At 49.9% G+C, this 19053-nt stretch overlaps 5 protein-coding genes across 5 annotated transcripts; 3 read left to right on the top strand and 2 right to left on the bottom strand.

The window, feature by feature from the left end:
* Positions 1-1880: 1880 nt before the first annotated feature.
* On the top strand, positions 1881-6236 carry LOC34621559 (ankyrin repeat and KH domain-containing protein mask). The gene is made up of 10 exons (XM_026338122.1): positions 1881-1956; positions 2025-3497; positions 3816-3967; positions 4164-4349; positions 4504-4722; positions 4871-5308; positions 5504-5600; positions 5753-5829; positions 5980-6128; positions 6170-6236. Exons 1-10 carry the CDS (start codon positions 1881-1883, stop codon positions 6234-6236), a joined length of 2934 nt encoding a protein of 977 aa, XP_026193907.1.
* A 2481-nt stretch (positions 6237-8717) lies between these two features.
* On the top strand, positions 8718-12193 carry LOC34621558 (dnaJ protein ERDJ2A). Its single transcript, XM_026338121.1, has 9 exons — positions 8718-9275; positions 9462-9654; positions 9946-10153; positions 10527-10703; positions 10826-11051; positions 11197-11299; positions 11399-11557; positions 11658-11750; positions 11889-12193. The coding sequence occupies exons 1-9, from the start codon at positions 8718-8720 to the stop codon at positions 12191-12193; spliced, it is 2022 nt and encodes a 673-aa protein (XP_026193906.1).
* Positions 12194-12799: 606 nt separating this feature from the next.
* Positions 12800-14705, bottom strand: LOC113147457. The gene is made up of 13 exons (XM_026338120.1): positions 14600-14705; positions 14502-14543; positions 14371-14443; positions 14296-14309; positions 14199-14246; positions 13931-14085; positions 13749-13879; positions 13675-13694; positions 13573-13602; positions 13454-13516; positions 13308-13401; positions 13167-13248; positions 12800-13105 (listed from the first exon to the last, which is right to left on the bottom strand). Exons 1-13 carry the CDS (start codon positions 14703-14705, stop codon positions 12800-12802), a joined length of 1164 nt encoding a protein of 387 aa, XP_026193905.1.
* Positions 14706-15709: 1004 nt separating this feature from the next.
* Positions 15710-16551, bottom strand: LOC113147456. The gene is made up of 2 exons (XM_026338118.1): positions 16460-16551; positions 15710-15995 (listed from the first exon to the last, which is right to left on the bottom strand). Exons 1-2 carry the CDS (start codon positions 16549-16551, stop codon positions 15710-15712), a joined length of 378 nt encoding a protein of 125 aa, XP_026193903.1.
* A 958-nt stretch (positions 16552-17509) lies between these two features.
* On the top strand, positions 17510-18061 carry LOC34621557 (50S ribosomal protein L27, chloroplastic). The gene has a single exon (XM_022734765.2). The coding sequence runs from the start codon at positions 17522-17524 to the stop codon at positions 18059-18061; it is 540 nt and encodes a 179-aa protein (XP_022590376.2). The 5' UTR covers positions 17510-17521.
* Positions 18062-19053: the final 992 nt, after the last annotated feature.

Below are 19053 nucleotides of genomic sequence, written 5' to 3'. Positions count from 1 at the left end.
GCTTCATCCCTTGCTCCAACTGTGTCACTGCTCACAACGTCGTTTAATTACACTTGACTCAGGTCTTGATGCTTCAATGATTCTCCAGAAGTATCGTTTTGGATAGGCATCATAAGTTTACTGGCCTGTTCTGCCGTGCCTTCATAAAAATCTACACACGTACAAGTTGTCGTGGTGAACATTGCCTGTTGCAATGCACGACAGAGAAAGCCTTTGAAGGCAATGGTTGATTAACTGGTTTCTAGACGGTAGTCATATGACTGCAAATATTAGGCTGAGCTCGGTAAAAAAGTTATTCCTTCTGTAAGGGTGTTTCTTCATCACCGTAGAGTAGTATCACAGTCTCCTTTGAAACCATTATTCGATTTGCCGTTTTCCACTACTTCTGACCCATTAACATGCTCTCCTGTGTGTTTAACTAGACCACAGCAGGACCATGCAACACATTGTGCTACACTACACAAACAGACGGTGTTCGCGTGATAAACTCTGTCTTTTAGCCATCTGAGGTTTCATGCTCAGCACTTGTGGAGTGCACAGAATTGCCGGAGTACTATGATGAAAAGGTGAGCACCTATACCTGGAGATCTGGCCACTACATCTTTAGATGTAAGATTTTCAAGTTCAGATCATACTCAAGCTTAAGTTACGGAGATCAGGATGTTGAACTTTCATTTTGCGGTGCAGAATCTCTGTGGCCATCGGTCCCCTTCTGCCGGTACGCCTCAAAGAAGACAATGTAGATAAAACGTCCACAACGGTTACCTGTCTCATATTTATTTGGGGTCGATTGTTTCATGTCATCCAGCCAGGGTTTAGTGCGCAGACGGAAGTAGTGGTACAAATTCGACGGGCCTATGTGCTGTACCACCAGGAAACGAGTTTTGCAATGCATGAATGCACGAAATACAAACACGCTGACAAGTCCTCAAACATATTAAGTTTCGCGTAAAATTCTATGTCAAAGTGCATCTCAGTCACTTCTCGGTGGACTGATTTGCATGAGGGTGAAATCCGCATCAACGAACCACCGCTTGAACAGTGGAAGCTTTTTTGTCTTCTTCTGCATCACGAACCCAGTTGAGGCTAGAACCTCAATTGAGCTATTGGTTTACATTGAAAATTCCCGAGACCTATGAAGAGAAGTGCCCAGTGTAGCTTTCGAGTCTGCAAAATGCAACCGGTGCCGACCTGCGAGCCTAAGGCCCCGAGCATAAAGCTTCCGTTCATTTCCCTCTCCTAAGTTTACGCCGTATTAAAGCATATTCTGGGCCGTTTTTTACTTTATTGTCATAGGACCAATGATTCTGACCCCTAGGGCATCATTTTACGGCTGAGACCTCAGCTGTAGACCCTCGGGGGAAGCAGAATGGGTGGCGGCGGAGAGGGCGGCGCGCTATGGAGGCGCTCGGCTCCAGCAGTTTTTGCTTGCATTTTCACCTTGATGAGTAAGATGGATGCACCCAGGAAGGTAGCAGCTCGAGGCGTAGAACGCAACAGCCATGAAGGCTGCGCCTGCTGTCTTTGTCTCGTTATGCCCGTTGCATTTTCTGGCTTTAGAAGGGTAACAGAAGTGTTGTATTTTCTCCTTTATTCCATTATATATTCTTATTGAAATGCTCGTAAGGTAACAGAGAGAGGTGCATCTCGTTGAGGGGCTGGATAAACTGTTCATTGATGCCAACAAGGTTCCTCACCACCCACTAAGACCAGAGATATGCGTACGCGGGAGAAAAATGCGACGCAGCGCCCATTGAATGCATGATCATCAGAGTGTCCTCTTAGTCGGTTCCTGCTGTCCGCAATGTCGCCTCTCTGGGGCATGGGTCCTTGCATCTTCACGGACCGCATAGTGAATCTTGCTTATATGTCCTTGCAGAATGGGGGAAATCCGTCCTGCTGCAGTATCAGTAAATTATAACGAAGCGACATTTGCTGGCTCCCTTTTCCTTCGAGGTAATCCATTTGCCTTTCTAGTCATCTTGTCCGGCTTGTGCGTGCTTGTGTTGTCTCCGTTGCTGCAGCGAAGGGAGCGAGTTCTGTCCTTCCGAGTGAGCAATCACTGTCTCTTCCACGAAATTTGCTCTCCTTGCATCCTTCATCCGGCTTTTCTTCTTCCATCAGTCCGGCAGCCGGCCGACCACCGTCCTCTAGCCCTTATTCCTTAATAGACGAAGGTGCTTGGGCTTCAGACTACGAGGACTCGGATGAGACTTTGGCAGAGAATCATCTGAGATTAAACGGATCAAATAGAGCTCTTTTTGATGAGGAAATAAACGGGAGTGCGGTGAGAAGGGCAGACAGACGGCTGTTTTCTCGCGGAGAGGAGAAAGCACCGTTGCTGGAGAGGCTTAGCCTTCATGGATATCATGGGGCTTCGGCCCTGCAGGTAGGTGGCTCTTCTGAGAAAGAGGATAAGCAGAGCAGTGAGGCGGAAAGCGAAGCCGAGGAAGAAAAACCCGACGAGGATGATAAAGCCAGTGAAGCGGGAAAATCTACTGAGGAGAGTGATGAATCGTCGGCAGGAGAAGACCAGAAAGAGGGAGCGTCACAAGAAAGCGAGCAGGGGCAGGCCGGAGAGCAATCAGAAGCAGCAGCGGAGAATAGCAGTAGAGATGACAGCAGCAGCCCTCAGGCGAAAACAGAGGGGGGCTCGCCGACGAACGAATCTTACACCGAAAATCAGGATAATGAGGAGGAAAGTAGTGAAACCAAGGCCAGCAAGTCAAACAATGAAGAAGCCGAACAGGGCACTCAAGCTGAAGCAGAAGATTCTTCCTCTGAGGCATCGGCCAGCAGCTCTGAGCGGCCACATGCTAGGGCTACTGCAGGCGTTCAGGAGGTTACTGCCGCTGTGCCGTCTGATGATAAGGACGAGGCAGAGCCTTCCTCCTCGCAGCAAGCAAACACTGTAACAGGGGCTGCTGAAGACGCCAAGGACGAGGAGTCACCAACAAATAAAACTGCAGCCACAACGGAAGAGCCAGAAGATCAAAGCTCACCAGTGGCAGATTCTGGAACAGGGGCTTCCGAAGGGCAGGCACAAGCAGTGAAAAGGAGCGACATTGAGCAGGTAGATTTGGCTGCGGAGGCTCCGGACTCTAGAGGGGCAACCCCCTCTGCTGGAAAATCACAAGTGCAAGAGTTGCATGCAGGGGAGGCTGCGATAAAAGCGCATGACGGGGGAACACCCGATAGCACATCTTCGCAGGGAAAAAACGAGACAGCAGCCTCAACAAAAGGCACTGAAGAGCGAGAGCAGTCTTCGTCCCCAGCGCAAATAGGTGCAACTGAGAGCCATGACCAAGGTGACTCTACGCGGGGTTCTACGACGCCTGTCGAGGAGAGTCACCTCGAAGGCACCGAGGGTATTGCAGCCAGCACCGGACAGACTGCAGAGGCCAAGGTCGACATGCAACAGGGAAAGTGTTACACGGAGATTGCACTGGAGGCCCTAAAGGAGGAGAACGAGCTCATCAAGAAAGCAGCAGAAAATGGTGCGACCTGCTTTGTCGGTTTACTTAGTTTCCTACACTCTCCCTGCGTCCGCAGTGCGGTCATCAGTCATCAGCGAATACTCAAATAGAGAGTTGACTGTAAGGGGAGGGAGTATAGGGTGTCGGCTGCTGCGGGGGGACACATCGAAACCTTAAATAAGAGCCATAGAGTAAAATAATCAGAAACTAAATTTTGGAGTCCTAGGGGAACCATCCTGGCCCGTCATGCTAAACGCAATGTGTCCGCTTATCTGGCTGCTAGCTGCTTCGTGTGTGGAAGCCGCTTTATGATGCGTTGTAATGGTGCCTCTGCTGCAGTCCATTTTCAGGATGCAGATCAGGGGTTCTGTGATGAAGTTTTTCGGCGGATCGATGGGCCTTACTCTCTTGCCGAACTCACTGCGCTGCTGAGGGCTGCGGACGTCGCAAATTCACGTAGCCGAAATTTCAGATATTGTCGAGCTACAGCGGTACGATTGGATCTTAGAGCTCTTTGGCCTGAAACTTTTGATCGGGTAGTTCCCCCGTAGAGAGGTGTCCACAATAAAAGATGTAGGAGCGCCATTAGTGGAAGGCAATATCTTTTATCTTTCCTTGCCCGCGAAGGAGCCAGGAACGGCGCCTTGAAAAATAAGCTAGCCATGCGTGCGTATTGTTTGCCTCTAGACGAGCAGCCCCCCCAGAGTGCGAGATGGCGACTCGATCCTGCATGCGGCTATTGCTGCCAGAAAACCACATGTGACGGAAGTGCTGCTGCAGTTCGGCGCTTTCCCCGATATACCCTCCATCCCCCAAAATCAGAGGACAACTGACGCCACTTTATCGCCACTGAGCGCTCTCAACACTTACGAGGTGCGCTGGACACGGCTGAGGGAGGCATAGCTACCAGCAAAGACACGAACTCAGCCCACTGAGTACCTTGAGTGCATGTGGGCATTTGAAATTCCAACACGTTGCAGACATGCGAGTGAAAGGCGCTGCGAGCTGTCTTCGTATGCTGCCGCAGGCTACAAATGGCAGGCCGCTGCATGCAGCGGCGTCGATTCAGTCTTTGGACAGCATTGAATCGGTGGAGCTGCTGATGCAGTACGGCGCTAAAGTTGACACCAGAGACACCTTGGAGAGGACACCCCTTATGCTTGCTGCTTACCATCCAAAGGCTCTATCAAGCGGGTTCGTCAAGCGCCTACTCCTCGCAGGCGCAGATGCCAAGGCCACTGATAAGGTATGCAATGCGCTGGTGCCCTCTGTCGTTCGCCCTCCGTTTACCACTTTCTTCTACGTGTTGCTGTGTAGGTTGCACATCAAGCGCATTGTGAAAACCCGTCATCCGCATTGTACGGCCAACGGACTGCATAGCACAATGCGTGCAGGCCGGTATGACTGCTCTGCATTATGCGGCGGCTGGTGACAACTGGCCCGTCGTGCGGATCCTGTTGGACCACGGGGCTGATCCCTCAGCCCCCGATGTGCAAGGCAACACCCCGCTGCACTACGCGGCCATATTTAACGCCTACACTTCCACCACAAGGCTTCTGGAGACGGCAGAGATCGGCGTGCATATCAATGCGCCGAACGCCAGAGGAAAGGCCCCAATTCATCTAGCAGCTGCACCAGTTTTGTATCAGGCGGTGCCAAGGTCTATAGTGCCAGCTCTAGCCCTTGAGGCGCTTCTGCTGCACCACGCGAACCCCATGGCAAGAGACAAGGAGGGGAACACGCCGCTTCATCTTGCAGCCACGGGCGGATATGTAGAAATCATGCGTAGGCTCGTGGACATGGCCAGTGTCCCTGCTGAAGAGAAGAACGCGGTGCGTCCATATTGAGTGCAGTAGGAAATATGATAAGGGTGTAGCAGTTCAAAAGCGCTCTTTATGACAAGCGATCATTGAAGAATGACACATGCACGCAGTGCATTTGTAAACAAAAATCTTTACCCATAATAGAGCAAGCAGCAATATGAACAGCTCTATCAATCATTGTAAACAATGCTTTCGCCTTTTCAGGAAGGGCTAACTCCGCTGGCTGCGGTGCAGAAGTCAGGGAAGGGCCCGAGTACGGATGAGATCGTTCATTTCCTGAAGGTTTACAGCGAAAATAAGAGTGAGACAACATGGCTGCGCCAAATTACTAAGAGGTTTGCACTTGTGTGCTTGCAAACATATCGACACAGGCAGATGTATCGGTTGCTTTCTTTGTTGCTACCTCAGAGTTTTTCTGTAGCTTCATGGCCCGTCTTGTCTTTGCTACTTCAGGCTGCATTGAGCCGCCCCTCGTGCTACACTCAACTCGCATATTTTCTGATACGGTTCTAGGTCCTTACATGCGCGTGGTGCGTAGGTTCTCCTCTAATGTTGACATACTCCCAGCCCTTCCCCTTAATGGTCCATTTCTAGTTCTAAATAAGTACTGGGCTACCTCCAGGGCCTCAGCGTTAGTGACATACATGAGGAGTCTTTGCTGATGCGGTCTTGTTGTACAGGGCGACACAGTTACTTATGCATGCAATCCCGGCTTTTCAATGTATGGGCACCATACAGTAATGTGCCAGGAGCGTGATGGGAAGATGGAGTTTGTGCCAACCCCGCCATTATGTGTAACGAGCAAAGAGCCATCTGCTGCCTCCCTCTGGTCCTTTTGCCCGGGTGTTTCGGTCGCCTTGACTCTGGCAGTGGCACTGCTGCTTCAGTAGTGGCAGTAAAGCTTTTGCAGGACGGCAGAACAGCACTAGAGACCTGAGCATAGGCGCTGTCTGCTACGAACAGGCACGCATTTATTTTGTCGCTGCTCCCCCGATGTACAGCTACAGGGGAGGGGCTAAGAAACTCACTTTTGCTCGAGTGAATTTGGTTTGTTTCTGATCTTCTGGGGCAGGTCATCGGGCCAGCCCTTTGTGAGCGACGTCGTGCTAAGGCCAGGATTCACAGCATTGTCTTTGAGTTCATGTCAGTACTCACGTTTTTATAATACAAAAAGGAAACAAAAGGATGTTGCCTCTGTCGCCAGACCACCGTGTTTTTTGGCCCTGCACACGTGGTCTCGCACGTGAAGCAAATGGAATGCCAGGTCCGTTTGGCCTTCGACCTGCGTATGTAAGGCATATCACACCATAAATCGAGGAGATCAGCAATGTATTCTTCAGTGCCCCATCCCAAGACGAATTGTCAACAAAGGAGTGCTAAAAGAAGCGGAGCATGCCAAAATACCGTCTGTAACAACAACGGACTGCAAAGTGCTGAAGGGCGCCGGCCCGGAGCAGTCTACTCGAAAAATTCTCACTTCGCAGTGCTATCTCCTCATTATACTGCCACTCTTCTGTAAGCCTTCCCCAAGGCGTGCTGCAAACAACTAGAGGAATCTAGGATATGCCGGGCATCCTCGCCTTTAATGGCATCACCGGGGCTCCTAACGGCGTGGGCGGTTTAAGGTGTTGCATTATCGTCGTCACGTATAGGGGGCCCAGTCGCACTTTTCGGCCCTTACGGAGTAGAACATCGCCAGAGAGACTGGAAAGAAGCAGTTTGTGTTGGACGAGGACGAGATGAAGCCAGGGAGCGCAGGGACCGCCCATGAAATGCACTAGCTTTTGCATAAGTTCACCCACATAGGACGAGAAGCTGCTGACTTAAGGTGTTCAGTATTAGGAATAAGGTGTAGAGTGTAGTTGTGAAGGCGAATGAAAGTTTGAAGTGTGGCACCTTGCCGTTTTTGACTACTGGAACATCCCGCTGTGCTGCACAATTTCTACCTTTGGTGCCACTAAAAAGGTTTACGAACGTTCTAGGGTAGCACATGCTTGCTGACTGGGTTCCCGGCCGCTGATAATTTGCAGCGAACATATGGAGCTGCTGACTTCCTTGTAATTGTTACCTGCATTTGGCGAAGTGTGCAGTCGATGACGAGTAAAAGTTTGCTTCAATGTAGTCTCTGCTAAAACGGGCTGATCAGATTCCACATCATAGAATAAATTTATTTTGCATCACCGGCGTGGATACTTCAGGGGATTAAGTTATACCAGAGCACATTCTACCAGATCAGTTCATTTAACTGAGCATAGGTCAAGAATTAACTATCTGGCGCGTCTATTCGTGTACCTGCCTTAGTGTGGTGGACTGTTAGCTCGGTACAAGAAGATGTTCTGTTGCCTGCGTGTGCGATGCTATATGAAACTGGATTTAAATGCTCGGGGTGCTTCGAGGGTACAGCTCCGCACATCCTATGTGTCCCTCGCCCCTCGCACTGGTAGCCCTGAGGGTCGGGGCCTGGAGAAGGCGTGAGTCCTTTTATGAAACACCTAATGCCTTTCTCCTGATTTTCGTTGAGACTTAAGTGAAGTGCCGCCCTACTTAGACCTCAGATAGAGCGTTATATTTCACGGCATTTCCTAGTACTGTTTCGGTCATCTGAATTTGCTCCTCTTCCACAGAGTTCTTGCTCTGCATGATCTCTCCAAGCTAGAGGCGGACAAAAGCATTATATGGGGTCACTATAATAGAAGTCAAAGTTTAAAAAACGTGAGCGCCACGGCAAATTCCATCGGAGGATCTCCTAACAGGAGTAGACCATGAAAATGCTGGTGGACGTGTACGCGCGCGCAGATAGAATTCGCGGCATATTAAAACGCGTCCATGATGCGGGATGAGCCTTTGATATTTTAGATCGGAATATTATTCTCTATTAGGATGTTGTGGCGAATTCACCCTCCGTAGTAAGCGAACGGCGGAGCAGCAGCTGAGAAAGACAACCATAAGAAGTGATCGGGTAGGGTTGAATTCTACACTGTCCTTAGACAGTTAGCATCAATTGGCTATTGTAGTCAGTAGAACATGCAACATATACTGATGTATTTTCTATTTTTGTCCCAGGGACTTTCTACTGGCCAAAATACATGCACGGACAACGTTGGGCCTGGCGGCTGTCTTGTGCACTGCGGCTTCTGGACCTTGGAATAAACACTCGCGCTGTTGCTTCTTTTGGTTGATTTCGTGTCTCTGTTGCATTAGGAGAGCGTGATGGGGCTGGAACAGTGTCTGGAATTCCCTTAATTACAGGCATTGAGGTACCATCACAGCATCCCCCATGACTCAGCCCCTGAACTTTGCCCTTCTGTCGCCGCCCAGAGCGCCAACTGATCAATACCAGGCTCTCTTTCAGCAGAAGCCAATTAATATTTAATTTCCGCCCTGCTGGGAAGCCAGCGGGCGACAAGCGCTTGCGAAAATGTCGCAGTTTCGGGATACGTTCACCAAAGACGAGCAGAGGGAGAACTTGCTCGACTACGATGACAATGCGTTTATGTTCTTCTTATGTAGCGTAACTGTTTGTATCCTGATACCGTGGACCTTCTTTTTCTTGCGGAAATGTCTAGCTGTGTCGAACGCGTACCGACGAAAATACCCAGAAAAGTCGTCATCGGGTTCCAAGTTCAGATACTGCCAGTGCAGTGCATGCGTCGCACAGCGGGCAGAACTCCACAAGGAGCTTTCTCTTCTACGCAGCCGTTTCCTCACAAAAGGGCGGCTCATAGAGGTAACGGCCCTGTTGTTGTGCTGGCTTGGCTTCATCCTCATTTGCCGCAACTTGCAAGATGTTCACAGCATAAAGACGTTCGACCCATTTGAGATTCTAGATGTCAGCCCATCAGCTACTCAGAGAGAAATCAAAAAGGCCTACCGTCTGATGTCTCTCAAGTACCACCCCGACAAGAATGTGAATGACCCAACGCAAGGCGCCCGGTTTATAATGATAGCGAAGGCCTACCAGGCACTTACTGACGAGGTAATTATACAAACTTCCCCAATCACTATAGAATGAATGTTATTGTCAGCGGCGCATGTTTCTCAAAAGGGCTAGGCTGTGTGTTATGTCTTACGACGGGGGTGGTGCCTCTGCTTCCACTTTCATGCAATCTCCCGCTGTCACGGTGACCCACGTGTACGTCTGTTTCTCCTGCCTGCGGCGTAGGTTGCGAAGAAGAACTATGAAAAGTACGGAAACCCTGATGGACCCGGCGGTATGAAAATTGGCGTCGGGCTTCCTCGTTTTCTGGTTGAAGAAGGCAATCAGCTCTTCGTCCTCTGCTTTTTTTTCCTCTTTCTGTTGGTTGTCTTGCCCATGATCTTTCTTTGCTATTACCAGCGACAGAAGAAATATGCACGTGAGTCTGCTGTCTGTCAGTGAATTCAGTTGTGTAGGTGAGAGCTAGCGGGCGCGAGTATCTTCCTTGTCGGCCTCATACTTGCACTTTATACTTTCAGAAGTCCTAGACGAGCACTAAAAAGACAAATTTACTCTCGATCGCCCTGCGTGTGACTGGCTTTTCTAATGGGCTTGCACAGCATGCCGCAGTGAAACACCTTCAAGGCCCGCCGAATGTGTTTTGGGCCGGATTTTCCATTTCAGGTGTTCATGAAAATCGTTCTTTCCTTGATACATGTGGACTGTGCAGCTAACGGAGTTATGGTTGAATCTGTACAATTCCTTACACACGTTATGACGGAAGGTACTCGCCTCAAGAACCTGCCTGAGCTTCTCGCCGCCAGCGGAGAGAGCCGCGCAATGAAGATTGAACGCGAAGACGATAACGATATGAAACAGATATGCGATAGCGTTGTGGAAACAAAGAAACGCGTTTTCACAATGCCCGTAATTGTTAGGTACATCTTCATATCTGCAGTATTCCTGTGCTTGCCAGGAGATACACGTGCTGCGTTCGTCTAGGTCATTCACCTAACGCTCACGGCGACCCATTTGTGGAGTGCACAAGCATCTAAAAGGATTCACGGATTCTGTTTTGCACGATTTGCGCCTTTTTGTTCAGGAACTGCTACCTTGTTAACGCTCACATGCAGCGACTGCATGGCTTGATGAGTCAACGGCTTCGGGAGCAGCTGAACCAGCTTTTGAAGTAGGTAACGTGCCGGTAGCTTAAGCGTTTCAGTAGATTGTATCGGAATTGTGTCAGCTGGTGAATATCTGGTCTCTCTTGTGCACCACCATTTTGTGCTTATGCGTGGTGTCGGGATGCAGGGATTCGCTGCCAATAACCCAGTGCATGATGGAGGTCTCTGTCTTGAGTGACTGGTATCTGACTGCGGATTCGGTTCTAGAATTCCGTCGCTGCCTGGTTCAAGCTATTAGCGGAAGGTCCCAGTCACTTTTGCAAATCCCGCACTTTGATGAGGATGTCATCCGCCACTGCCACCGGTACGAACCTGAAGGGTCCCTGAAGTGGGATCGATATTGCGGCCTTGTATCCCGTACTAAACCATGTTGTGACGGTGGTAGATGCTTCACACTTTCGCCGCTTTCTATGCGTATCTGGTCAGAGGAAAGAATGTTATTCGTGAGTTGGGAGATTTCTTGCGTCAAGAGAGCGATGAACGGCGAGGCACCATCGATATGACGCCTGAGCAGCTGGCGGACATTCAGGCTTTCAGCAGCCATGTTCCAAACATCGATATTCAAGCAGAAATCGTTGTGGATGACGAAGCTGACATTGTTGTTGGCGACATCGCGACTTGTCGCATCATTCTCACCCGAAAGAACTTAAAGGTGGGAGCCACAGAGGATGCGGCAGCAGCGGAAGTTCTGTTGGGTCGTAGAGTGGACCGTGGGTTTCATTTCCAAGGATACGACCATTAGCGTGTTTTCTCAAAGTACGCAGTGATTGACCAATTTTATGTGCCGCTTGCTTTAGGAAGGAGAGGCTGCTGGAGCAGTACATGCGCCATTCTTTTCCGAGCCTAAATACGAGGAATGGTGGATTTTTTTGAAAGAAAAGGGAGACGGCCCCGCGGGAGGTATGTTTCCTGTCTTACAGATAAGTTGAATGTGCATCCAGTCCTCAAAATGGGACACTTCACTTCCACTGCATTTTCGAGGTGGTTGATTTTTTGCAGGCCGCCTCATCAACTTCGTGAAGTCTAGAAATTTGGAGCGAGTAGTCCGCGAAAACTTGCAATTCAGGGTGGGAAGGCCAGGAAAGAACACAATGACGGTCGTTGCCTTATGCGATTCTTATGCTGGTGTGGACGCATCAATCGACGTGGACTTCAGAGGTATGGCAATACCGAGCATGACATACCACCGAAAATTAAAGAGCTCTTGCTAGAATAGCAGCTGACCGCTTTGCTTCTTGTGGCTTGAATGGTTGCGCAGCCTATACGCCTGAGGAGAAGCCGCGTGAGGTTTTTGTGCATCCGGAAGATGTCAAACTGGATGAAGAGCCAACTCTATTTCAGCAGATGCTTGGTGTGTCCATCCGCCATACCCCACGGAGTAGCACATTTATGCATATTTTGCAGCTGAGGCATGTAACGTAACACTAATGCTTAGTACCAGTCATTAGTGCTCATTGACTATCTAGGAATATGGACTGGCATTCTGCAGGGGACGTCTGCATCAATTCCAGTGATGAAGAAGAGGAGATCGACATGGACGAAGCCCCGAAGGTAGTGCGAAAGAAGCCCACTCCGGATGCCGATGGACAAGCGTCTTCGAAGGAACCGGCCTCAGAGAAGCCCGGACAAGGCAGTGAACAAGCAGCTCCAACTGCTGATCTACAGCAGAGTCAAGAAGTACGTATGAATACACCAAAGTTCCAGCCACACGGCCATTACATCGTGCCAGCTCTGTTACAGGATCCAACCCCCAGCATCTCTAAGTGGTTGTGCTCTATTTATGAAGTTATTTAGGTTGTTGTTCACGGTGCTTTTTTGCCTTTCAGGGAGCACAGAAGGAAGGACAATCTGCCTAGCAGGTGAAGCCGATTTGCCTTTCGCCACCTCCCGTCCTGGGCCGAAGAGTGCTTTTGCCTCTGCCGAGAGACAAAACTCGCTACGGTTCTCTTCGAAAGGGGCTGTACGGAACGTATTTTGCGTAGCGAAATTTCCCTGGTGCGTACTGGCGCGGAATCAGGACGGGTATAATGCTAATACACTTTAGTTGAGGAGTAGGTTTTGCTTTGGTACCAAGGCGATAAACCTACAATAACTTGACTCTGTGAGCTGGTGGCTTATGCCGACCCCACGCCCCCTATAGGCATGCTGAAACCGTGAAAAAGTGTTGCGCTTCTAGGCTATTGGCGCTTTCAGACAGCCCAGGCATAGTAGAAATTTTAATTAGATACCTACATCCGCTATTTCTACGACATAAAGTAACTAGCTGTGTACTTTTCTGCACTGAGTAGAAATTTAAAGGTAATTGGGAATCTCCGCTAGGAAGAGGAGCAAGATTTAGCTTTTGAGTGGCAGTCTTCCAACTAGTGCCCGCCAAAAGTTAGTTTGTTTAGCCTTGTGAGCTCAGATATCTATGGCATTTCCCTTCCTGCATGGTTTTAGCAGTGGATCATGTGTCATCTCTAAATCGAGGATGCTCCACATCTTTGACGGATCACATGCTGCCCGTGCAGCAACATATGCCTCGCAATCCCTAGCTGCTCGAAGTATGAATGAAGCTGCATTTATAGCGAACGTTCGGAACTTACCAAGTTGAGTAATCTTCGATCCTGTGCACTGTTGCAACATCTTCCGAACCACAATGATTTCGTCGAATGATACGTTGCCTTGGGTAAGGAGGCGACGAAGATGACAAATACAGTAATCCACCTTCGAATGCAAGACATCAAAATTTTCTGAAGTTGCTCGGATGAACCGTGGCTGGGCTTACTAGCGTGTGGACTTGAAACTTATCTGCAGCCATCAGCACTCGCATGCATTTGCTCCAGTTGAGACCTGATGTTTCGGGAAGCCTGCAAATGAAGTTGCATTTTTCAGACTAGAGGTATCTAAGCGCGCAAGTTTCGCAAACCTGTCTTCCTGTATCCAGTCAATGAGGATAGCGGCAACGTCAGTGTCCATGTCCTTTAAGGCAATGAAGCTCGAATTAGCTTCTTTGAAGCTGCCTAGTGGATTGTCGATAACAAGTACTTTAGTCGAAAAATCGTTTCACCGTACCAGAAAACATGCTTTCAAACACTGGCGAGCGGCAAGAAAGAAGAGCCTTGCTGCATAGCATCTCTGTTTTGGCAATACGTACACACAACTTTTGTGGATCGGATTAAGTGGCAACGTACTTCGAGAGCCGACTTGGACCAGCACGCGATCTGATTGCAGATGGATCGGTTAATCGTACGTTACCCGTCCGTATTGTGCACTACGGTAGACTTGCACCGTACCATTCGCCATCTTGAAGTATCTGAAGGCACCAAATGACGCCGGCATCTGGCTTTTCCTAATGTAACTTTCTTACTTTTCAGATAAATAATCGAATACATCGCATTGGAGTGAGCCAGTCGTCGCGCCCCGATTTGGTTCTGCGTCTATGTGTAGAAGTCGACGAAGAAACCGCATTTCGACTTTGAGCACCAAACGGCTTCCAACCTGAGGCGAACTGAGACTGCGTGCCAGAAGACGTGGAATAATAGAACTGACTCGAAGGATGTTGTGATCCGTCCAGTTAAAAAAGAATCGCACGTATCCTCGCTTGGCCCTGCATATTCCTACTGTTTCGCAGGAAGATATTTCCTTGTATTCGTCCCGAGCGTCAAGTAGTGTCAGTTTTGTAACATCTGGTAAATCTGTCAGTCCTTGCTTTTAGGCGCTTAGATTTCACAGGATGTGCATGTAGCTCCACTACCTTCGCTGCCTGAACGAACCCAGAAGATGAAGATGTACGATTGTTGGCTTTCATAGTAAGTACCTTCATTCGATATTGTGATTGTGAGGGCATCCCAGTCCTCTCTATCGCCTAAGACAGATTTTCTTCAAGCTCAAAAGCCATTTGGGAATGTTGTTACCATTTGGGCACAGCCTGCTCAAAAATTGGTTCCGAATGTAAGGGTTGACACGCAATGTTGGAAAGTTCGACTCACCAAAGTTGGAGTTCAAGTCCCGCTGCCTGACCAAAGGAGCCCAGAAATAACACAGTTCCATGCTCAAAAAACTCTGTTAAGGTATGCTTAGGGCCTCAAATGCGAATGTTCTCTCCAGCCTTCTCATTTACCTTCCGAGTCCTCGGCGCAGTCTGGGAGTGCTTTCTTCTTTGCTGGTGTCAGTCTATGTTTATCCAGGTATTAGCGAACGTAGGAAACGGAGCCATACCCAGATCCCGAAGTAAGTCGAATTTCTCAATGGTCACCTTATGCACCAGTAGCTGAAAAAGAGGCTCCACAACTCCTTCCGACGTCAAGACGGCTTTGCAGTCCATGATTCACGATTACTTATATGGCTGTATTAGACGCATAAAAATGCATCTTCTACTGAGTATAAAATCATGCCGCGCATTCGTTTGCTGATAAGAATTCGCGGCCTTTGCACTTTGCACCTCTCCCTGTATGACGCAAAAATGAGCGTTGCGTTTCACTGATATGTATTGGACACCTGAGGTGGCGACACACCACTCTGCTCCAATGGGCAGTACATACACCAGAGCGGCAAAGTCCCTTTCATAAGTGCTTGCTTACATCATTTCTAATATTGCGATGATTGATTTAGGTGAAAGAAAGTTGCTTTCCCCTGCCTGCTCTTTTAAATGGCGGCATCGTCCGCTTAGATGGAAAGGTTCGGTAAACCGTGCATTTCAGTTGTTTACACCAAGGCTCTAGTAGGCACGATTCACTTCTTTGTGCTCCATGGAGAGTTAAATTCTTCCTCGCTACTTTTCGGTACGATTCTAGAGTTCGCTCTCTATTGGAAAGCTACTAGATATTTCACATACACTGGCCATGAAGGATCTTGTTGCTTTCTACATTTACAAGTAGACGAATGCGCTTATTGAAAAGCATTTCGTTGTAATCAGCAATTCTGGCGTATATGATACCATCATAATCTTAGTACAGCCCCCTTTCCACTTCTCTAAGATAATGAACATCCTAAAAGGTCGCTGCAAAATACAGCTACTATCTAGCCACGCGAGCTTGCTTAAAAATTCTGGTTCATTTAGCAAAAGGATGCCGATCATCTGCACCTTATCGCAAGGGTGGGTTGCTTGTGCATATTTTGTGTGAGTAAACAGGCCTGTCCTTTCCTGTAGAGTAGACCACGGCATTGGACAAAAGTGCCCCAGGCCGTATTCACAGTCCGGGCAGTTCGTTAAAAAGCCATGTAATGGACAGTGAAAAGCAAATGCCTCCTTGTACATAATGGGAATGAGAAACAAGGCTTCCACTGGGACTTCCTGATAGGCAGACGGCAGAGTGTTTCTGTGATTTGTCACTTAAGCTCTTTGTGGAGTGTATGCCGTCTCAAGAACTTATTATACTTACGAAGTTGTAGAGGTTCTGGAGTGTTCTTGCGATTCTTCGTCGTTGTATATCGTGATGGAGGCTTGCCCTCTGCTCGCGCTTCCGTGCATTCCAAAACCACAAGGTTTCGCCGATCCTTTTTCTTCATAAGAAGCGATGCTGTGCCTCCCATACAGATCTGATTACGGGCCTGGATTTCCAGCTGTTCAACAGTTCCTCTTTGAAGAAGAGGAACGGGGACGCCAGTGCATGTCCTCCATGCGCAAACGCGGTATATGGCGAAGCAGTTTGCAAGCGGACACCACAGCAGGGAAAGCATGGGTAAAATAGCGAGCCACCTTAGGCGACGCCCCATCTCAGCGTCTCCTTCCCAGCTGTCCAACCATGCGTTAGACCCAACGAGAACCCCGTTTGTCGACGTGTCTGCGTCATTGAAGAGCCACTGAGGCCCAGAAAATAAACTTTGAGTTCACCATAGACAAAACATGTTAAACCGCTCTAGGGTTTGAGACAACAGGAGTAGCCGTATGGTCCTTTCAATCACCCAAGTTTGTACAACAGGATGGCGGTTTGCCCCACATAAAAAAAAATGCTCGTCTTTTGCTCACAGGAGGAGCAATTTGCAAAATCCCTGCCTACTACACAATGCCAATTCGGGGAATATTTGGAATCAAAGAAATTCTTCATGTGCCTTGATATGTCTTCCTCTTTCTGGAACCTTGCGCTGGCTATGGCACCCTGTGCGAGTGCGTCCTGGTACAAATCTGAATCAGGATCAATGTCTGTAACTGGGGCCCTCGAGGCTGCCATTTTGCTTAAAGCGCTCTATTTTGTCAGATCCGCTGTTTTCATTCATGAAGAGTAGCTTGTCAACAATTAATTGGGGGGTTGACCGGCGTGTCGTAAGGCCGATGTGTGACCCGTTGTTGCATTCCGTAGCGAATGGTACTGTTTAGAAGAAACTTTTGCAAACAGTCGGAAGAGCATTGCCGAACTCATGATTATGTAGAAAGTGGCATTTCTGTTATGCGAATTCGCTATATTTGGTGCAGGGAACGGCTTGGTAAAAGCTGCGCACCTATAAGGGCAGACTGGCGGAAGAGACACTCACCGCAGAATAGGGACTGCAAACATGCGCAGCCCCAGCATTCTCAGCTCATTAACTCAGCTTCCCCGAATCCATTGCATCGATTGGATCTCCTTGTACGAAATTGGCGCTCAATTTAGCTCTCATAAACGCCAGGCACTCCAATAAAGGCTGAAGACGGCCCCGGCTGCTGCTGTTTTGCCTCGGTGTGCTTGGCTGCGTAAAGAGGACTTTCCTTGCCTTCCTCTGGTGCCTTCGTTTTGCCATGGCTTTTTCTGCCTTGCTCCGATGCAGGGCAGTCGGGCATCGACAGGCTGGGCGCTGAGGGCTGGCAGCAGCGCCCTGCGGCATTCCTTCATTTTTCAAAAAGCAGCGACTGCCCTTTCTCCCTCGACACTGGGTCTGCGAAACGCTAGTATTAGCTGCCAGGTCTGCAGTCGCAATGATGAGGATCTGTCGGTGTGTCGTCCGCTTCATTGGTCTTCCCGTGTCCCTGCCGCTCGTCCGCATAACACGTGGTTCCACCAGGAGGCCCCCCTTTCGCATCTAACGCCCGCCTCTTCTGCTGTGGGCCGTTGGCACCCATTTTCTGCATCGTTGCTCAGTGGAGCCTTGCCGGGTGGCTCCCTGGTGGTGTTCCCTCCTGCCTTCCCCGCCCCTCCCCCTTACAGCTATCAGGCTGTACGGCACAAGATGGTTAAGTCCTCAGCCTACCATCGGCGAGGCAGAGCCTCCCCCACAGGTCAGTCGCAGAAGGCTCACATAGGCCCGCGTCGCCTCTCTGCAGAGTATGTGACTCCAGGAGCCCTGCTGGTGAAGCAGCGGCGGTACATCGCATGGGGTTTCGAGAGTAAGCGGCGGGGTAGGCACCGGAAGATGTATCCGGGAGAGAACGTGGGGGTTGCCAAGGATTCCTCCCTAGTTGCGCTAGTGCATGGACGGGTCAAGTACACCCACGACGTAGAGCAGGACCATTTGCTCTGCAATGTGCTGCCTGAGCCGCGAGAGGAGCTCCTGAGGGAAGACCTTTGGAGGTACAGGACGGAGCACGTGGCAAGCAAGGAGGAAAACCGGCATCTGTGCCACCTCAGGATGAAAGCTACCCGCGTATTTTCTAAACAGCTCGTCAACCCACCTACGAAACCTCTTCCCAGGCCCAAGAAGATCAGCCGATTTGACATCTGGCAAAATCCGACACTCCCGGACGCGCCGCCGCTCTGTGAGGACAGATAACCCGATACACGATGCGCACGCGGTTGCGCTTCCAGAGGGCGTCTCACTTAGGGGTGTGGACTCTGAGCCGTGGCATTTTAGGGCTTTAAGTGTACTAGAGACCACTAAAGGAGGCTGGTTTGCACAGTGAACAACGGGGGGTCTGGCCGAAGGCGGCGTGACACAAAGTAGCCCTTGTGGTGGCAGCCGTGTGGGTCCGCCTTCTGTCGGTAGGGGCTCCTGATTGAGGGACAAGAAGGCACTTGTTCTGGGGTTATTCAAAAGAGGCAGTATTTGCGCTGTGCCTCAAGAAGCTCGACGCAGCAAAGGCCTACTGATACGAAACAACTGCGAGCGGAGGATGGGACCCTCCATCGTTTGCAGGTTGCACGTCTCTCCTTCTGCTGGACTTGTGCAGCAGCTGCTTCTGTTCCTTACTTGCGTAGCCTGTGATGCAGGGGTAGAAGGCAGCGTGCAAGGCCCCGGATGGCGAGTGGTCGGGCGCCGTCCGCGTTACTGGGTGTTTTTGTCTAACCGTGTGCTAAATCGTTTCGTTTTATTTTCTCTCCGGGTGGCCCCCCTTAGAGGCCTGCCTGTGTGTAACGACTCGCGACAATTGCTCCTTAAGGAGGACCCCGAGCAGCTTTAAAACGCTTGCGTTTCAGCGAAGCTCACCACAGAGGCGCCTTGGGGGCGGCACTAAGGGGCTAGGCCGCCTCCAACGTACTGCCCACGATTACCTGCAGGTAGTCAGGGGCGGGAGGGGGGGAGGGGCTATTAGCAGAACATTTCGAGTGCCACGGTGGATGTGTAGGGCATAGCGCTATTGGGAGGGGCCGGCGTCAGCCTTGAACGTTGCTGCCTACTGCGGGAGCAAAGCAAACCAGCATTTCTGTTCTGGGCTTGCTGGCGCATCCTACAAGAACGCACTGTTGAGACGGCGTATCTACACAGGCGGCAGGCGACACCCCAAGAAAGAGTACCTGAAAAAGGCCCTTATTCCACATCCCTTA

This window comes from Cyclospora cayetanensis, unplaced genomic scaffold (genome assembly GCF_002999335.1).
Source record: "Cyclospora cayetanensis isolate NF1_C8 unplaced genomic scaffold, CcayRef3 CcayRef3_contig_23, whole genome shotgun sequence".
NCBI classification, from domain to species: Eukaryota; Apicomplexa; class Conoidasida; order Eucoccidiorida; family Eimeriidae; genus Cyclospora; species Cyclospora cayetanensis.
This window is presented reverse-complemented; position numbering and strand designations above follow the sequence as displayed.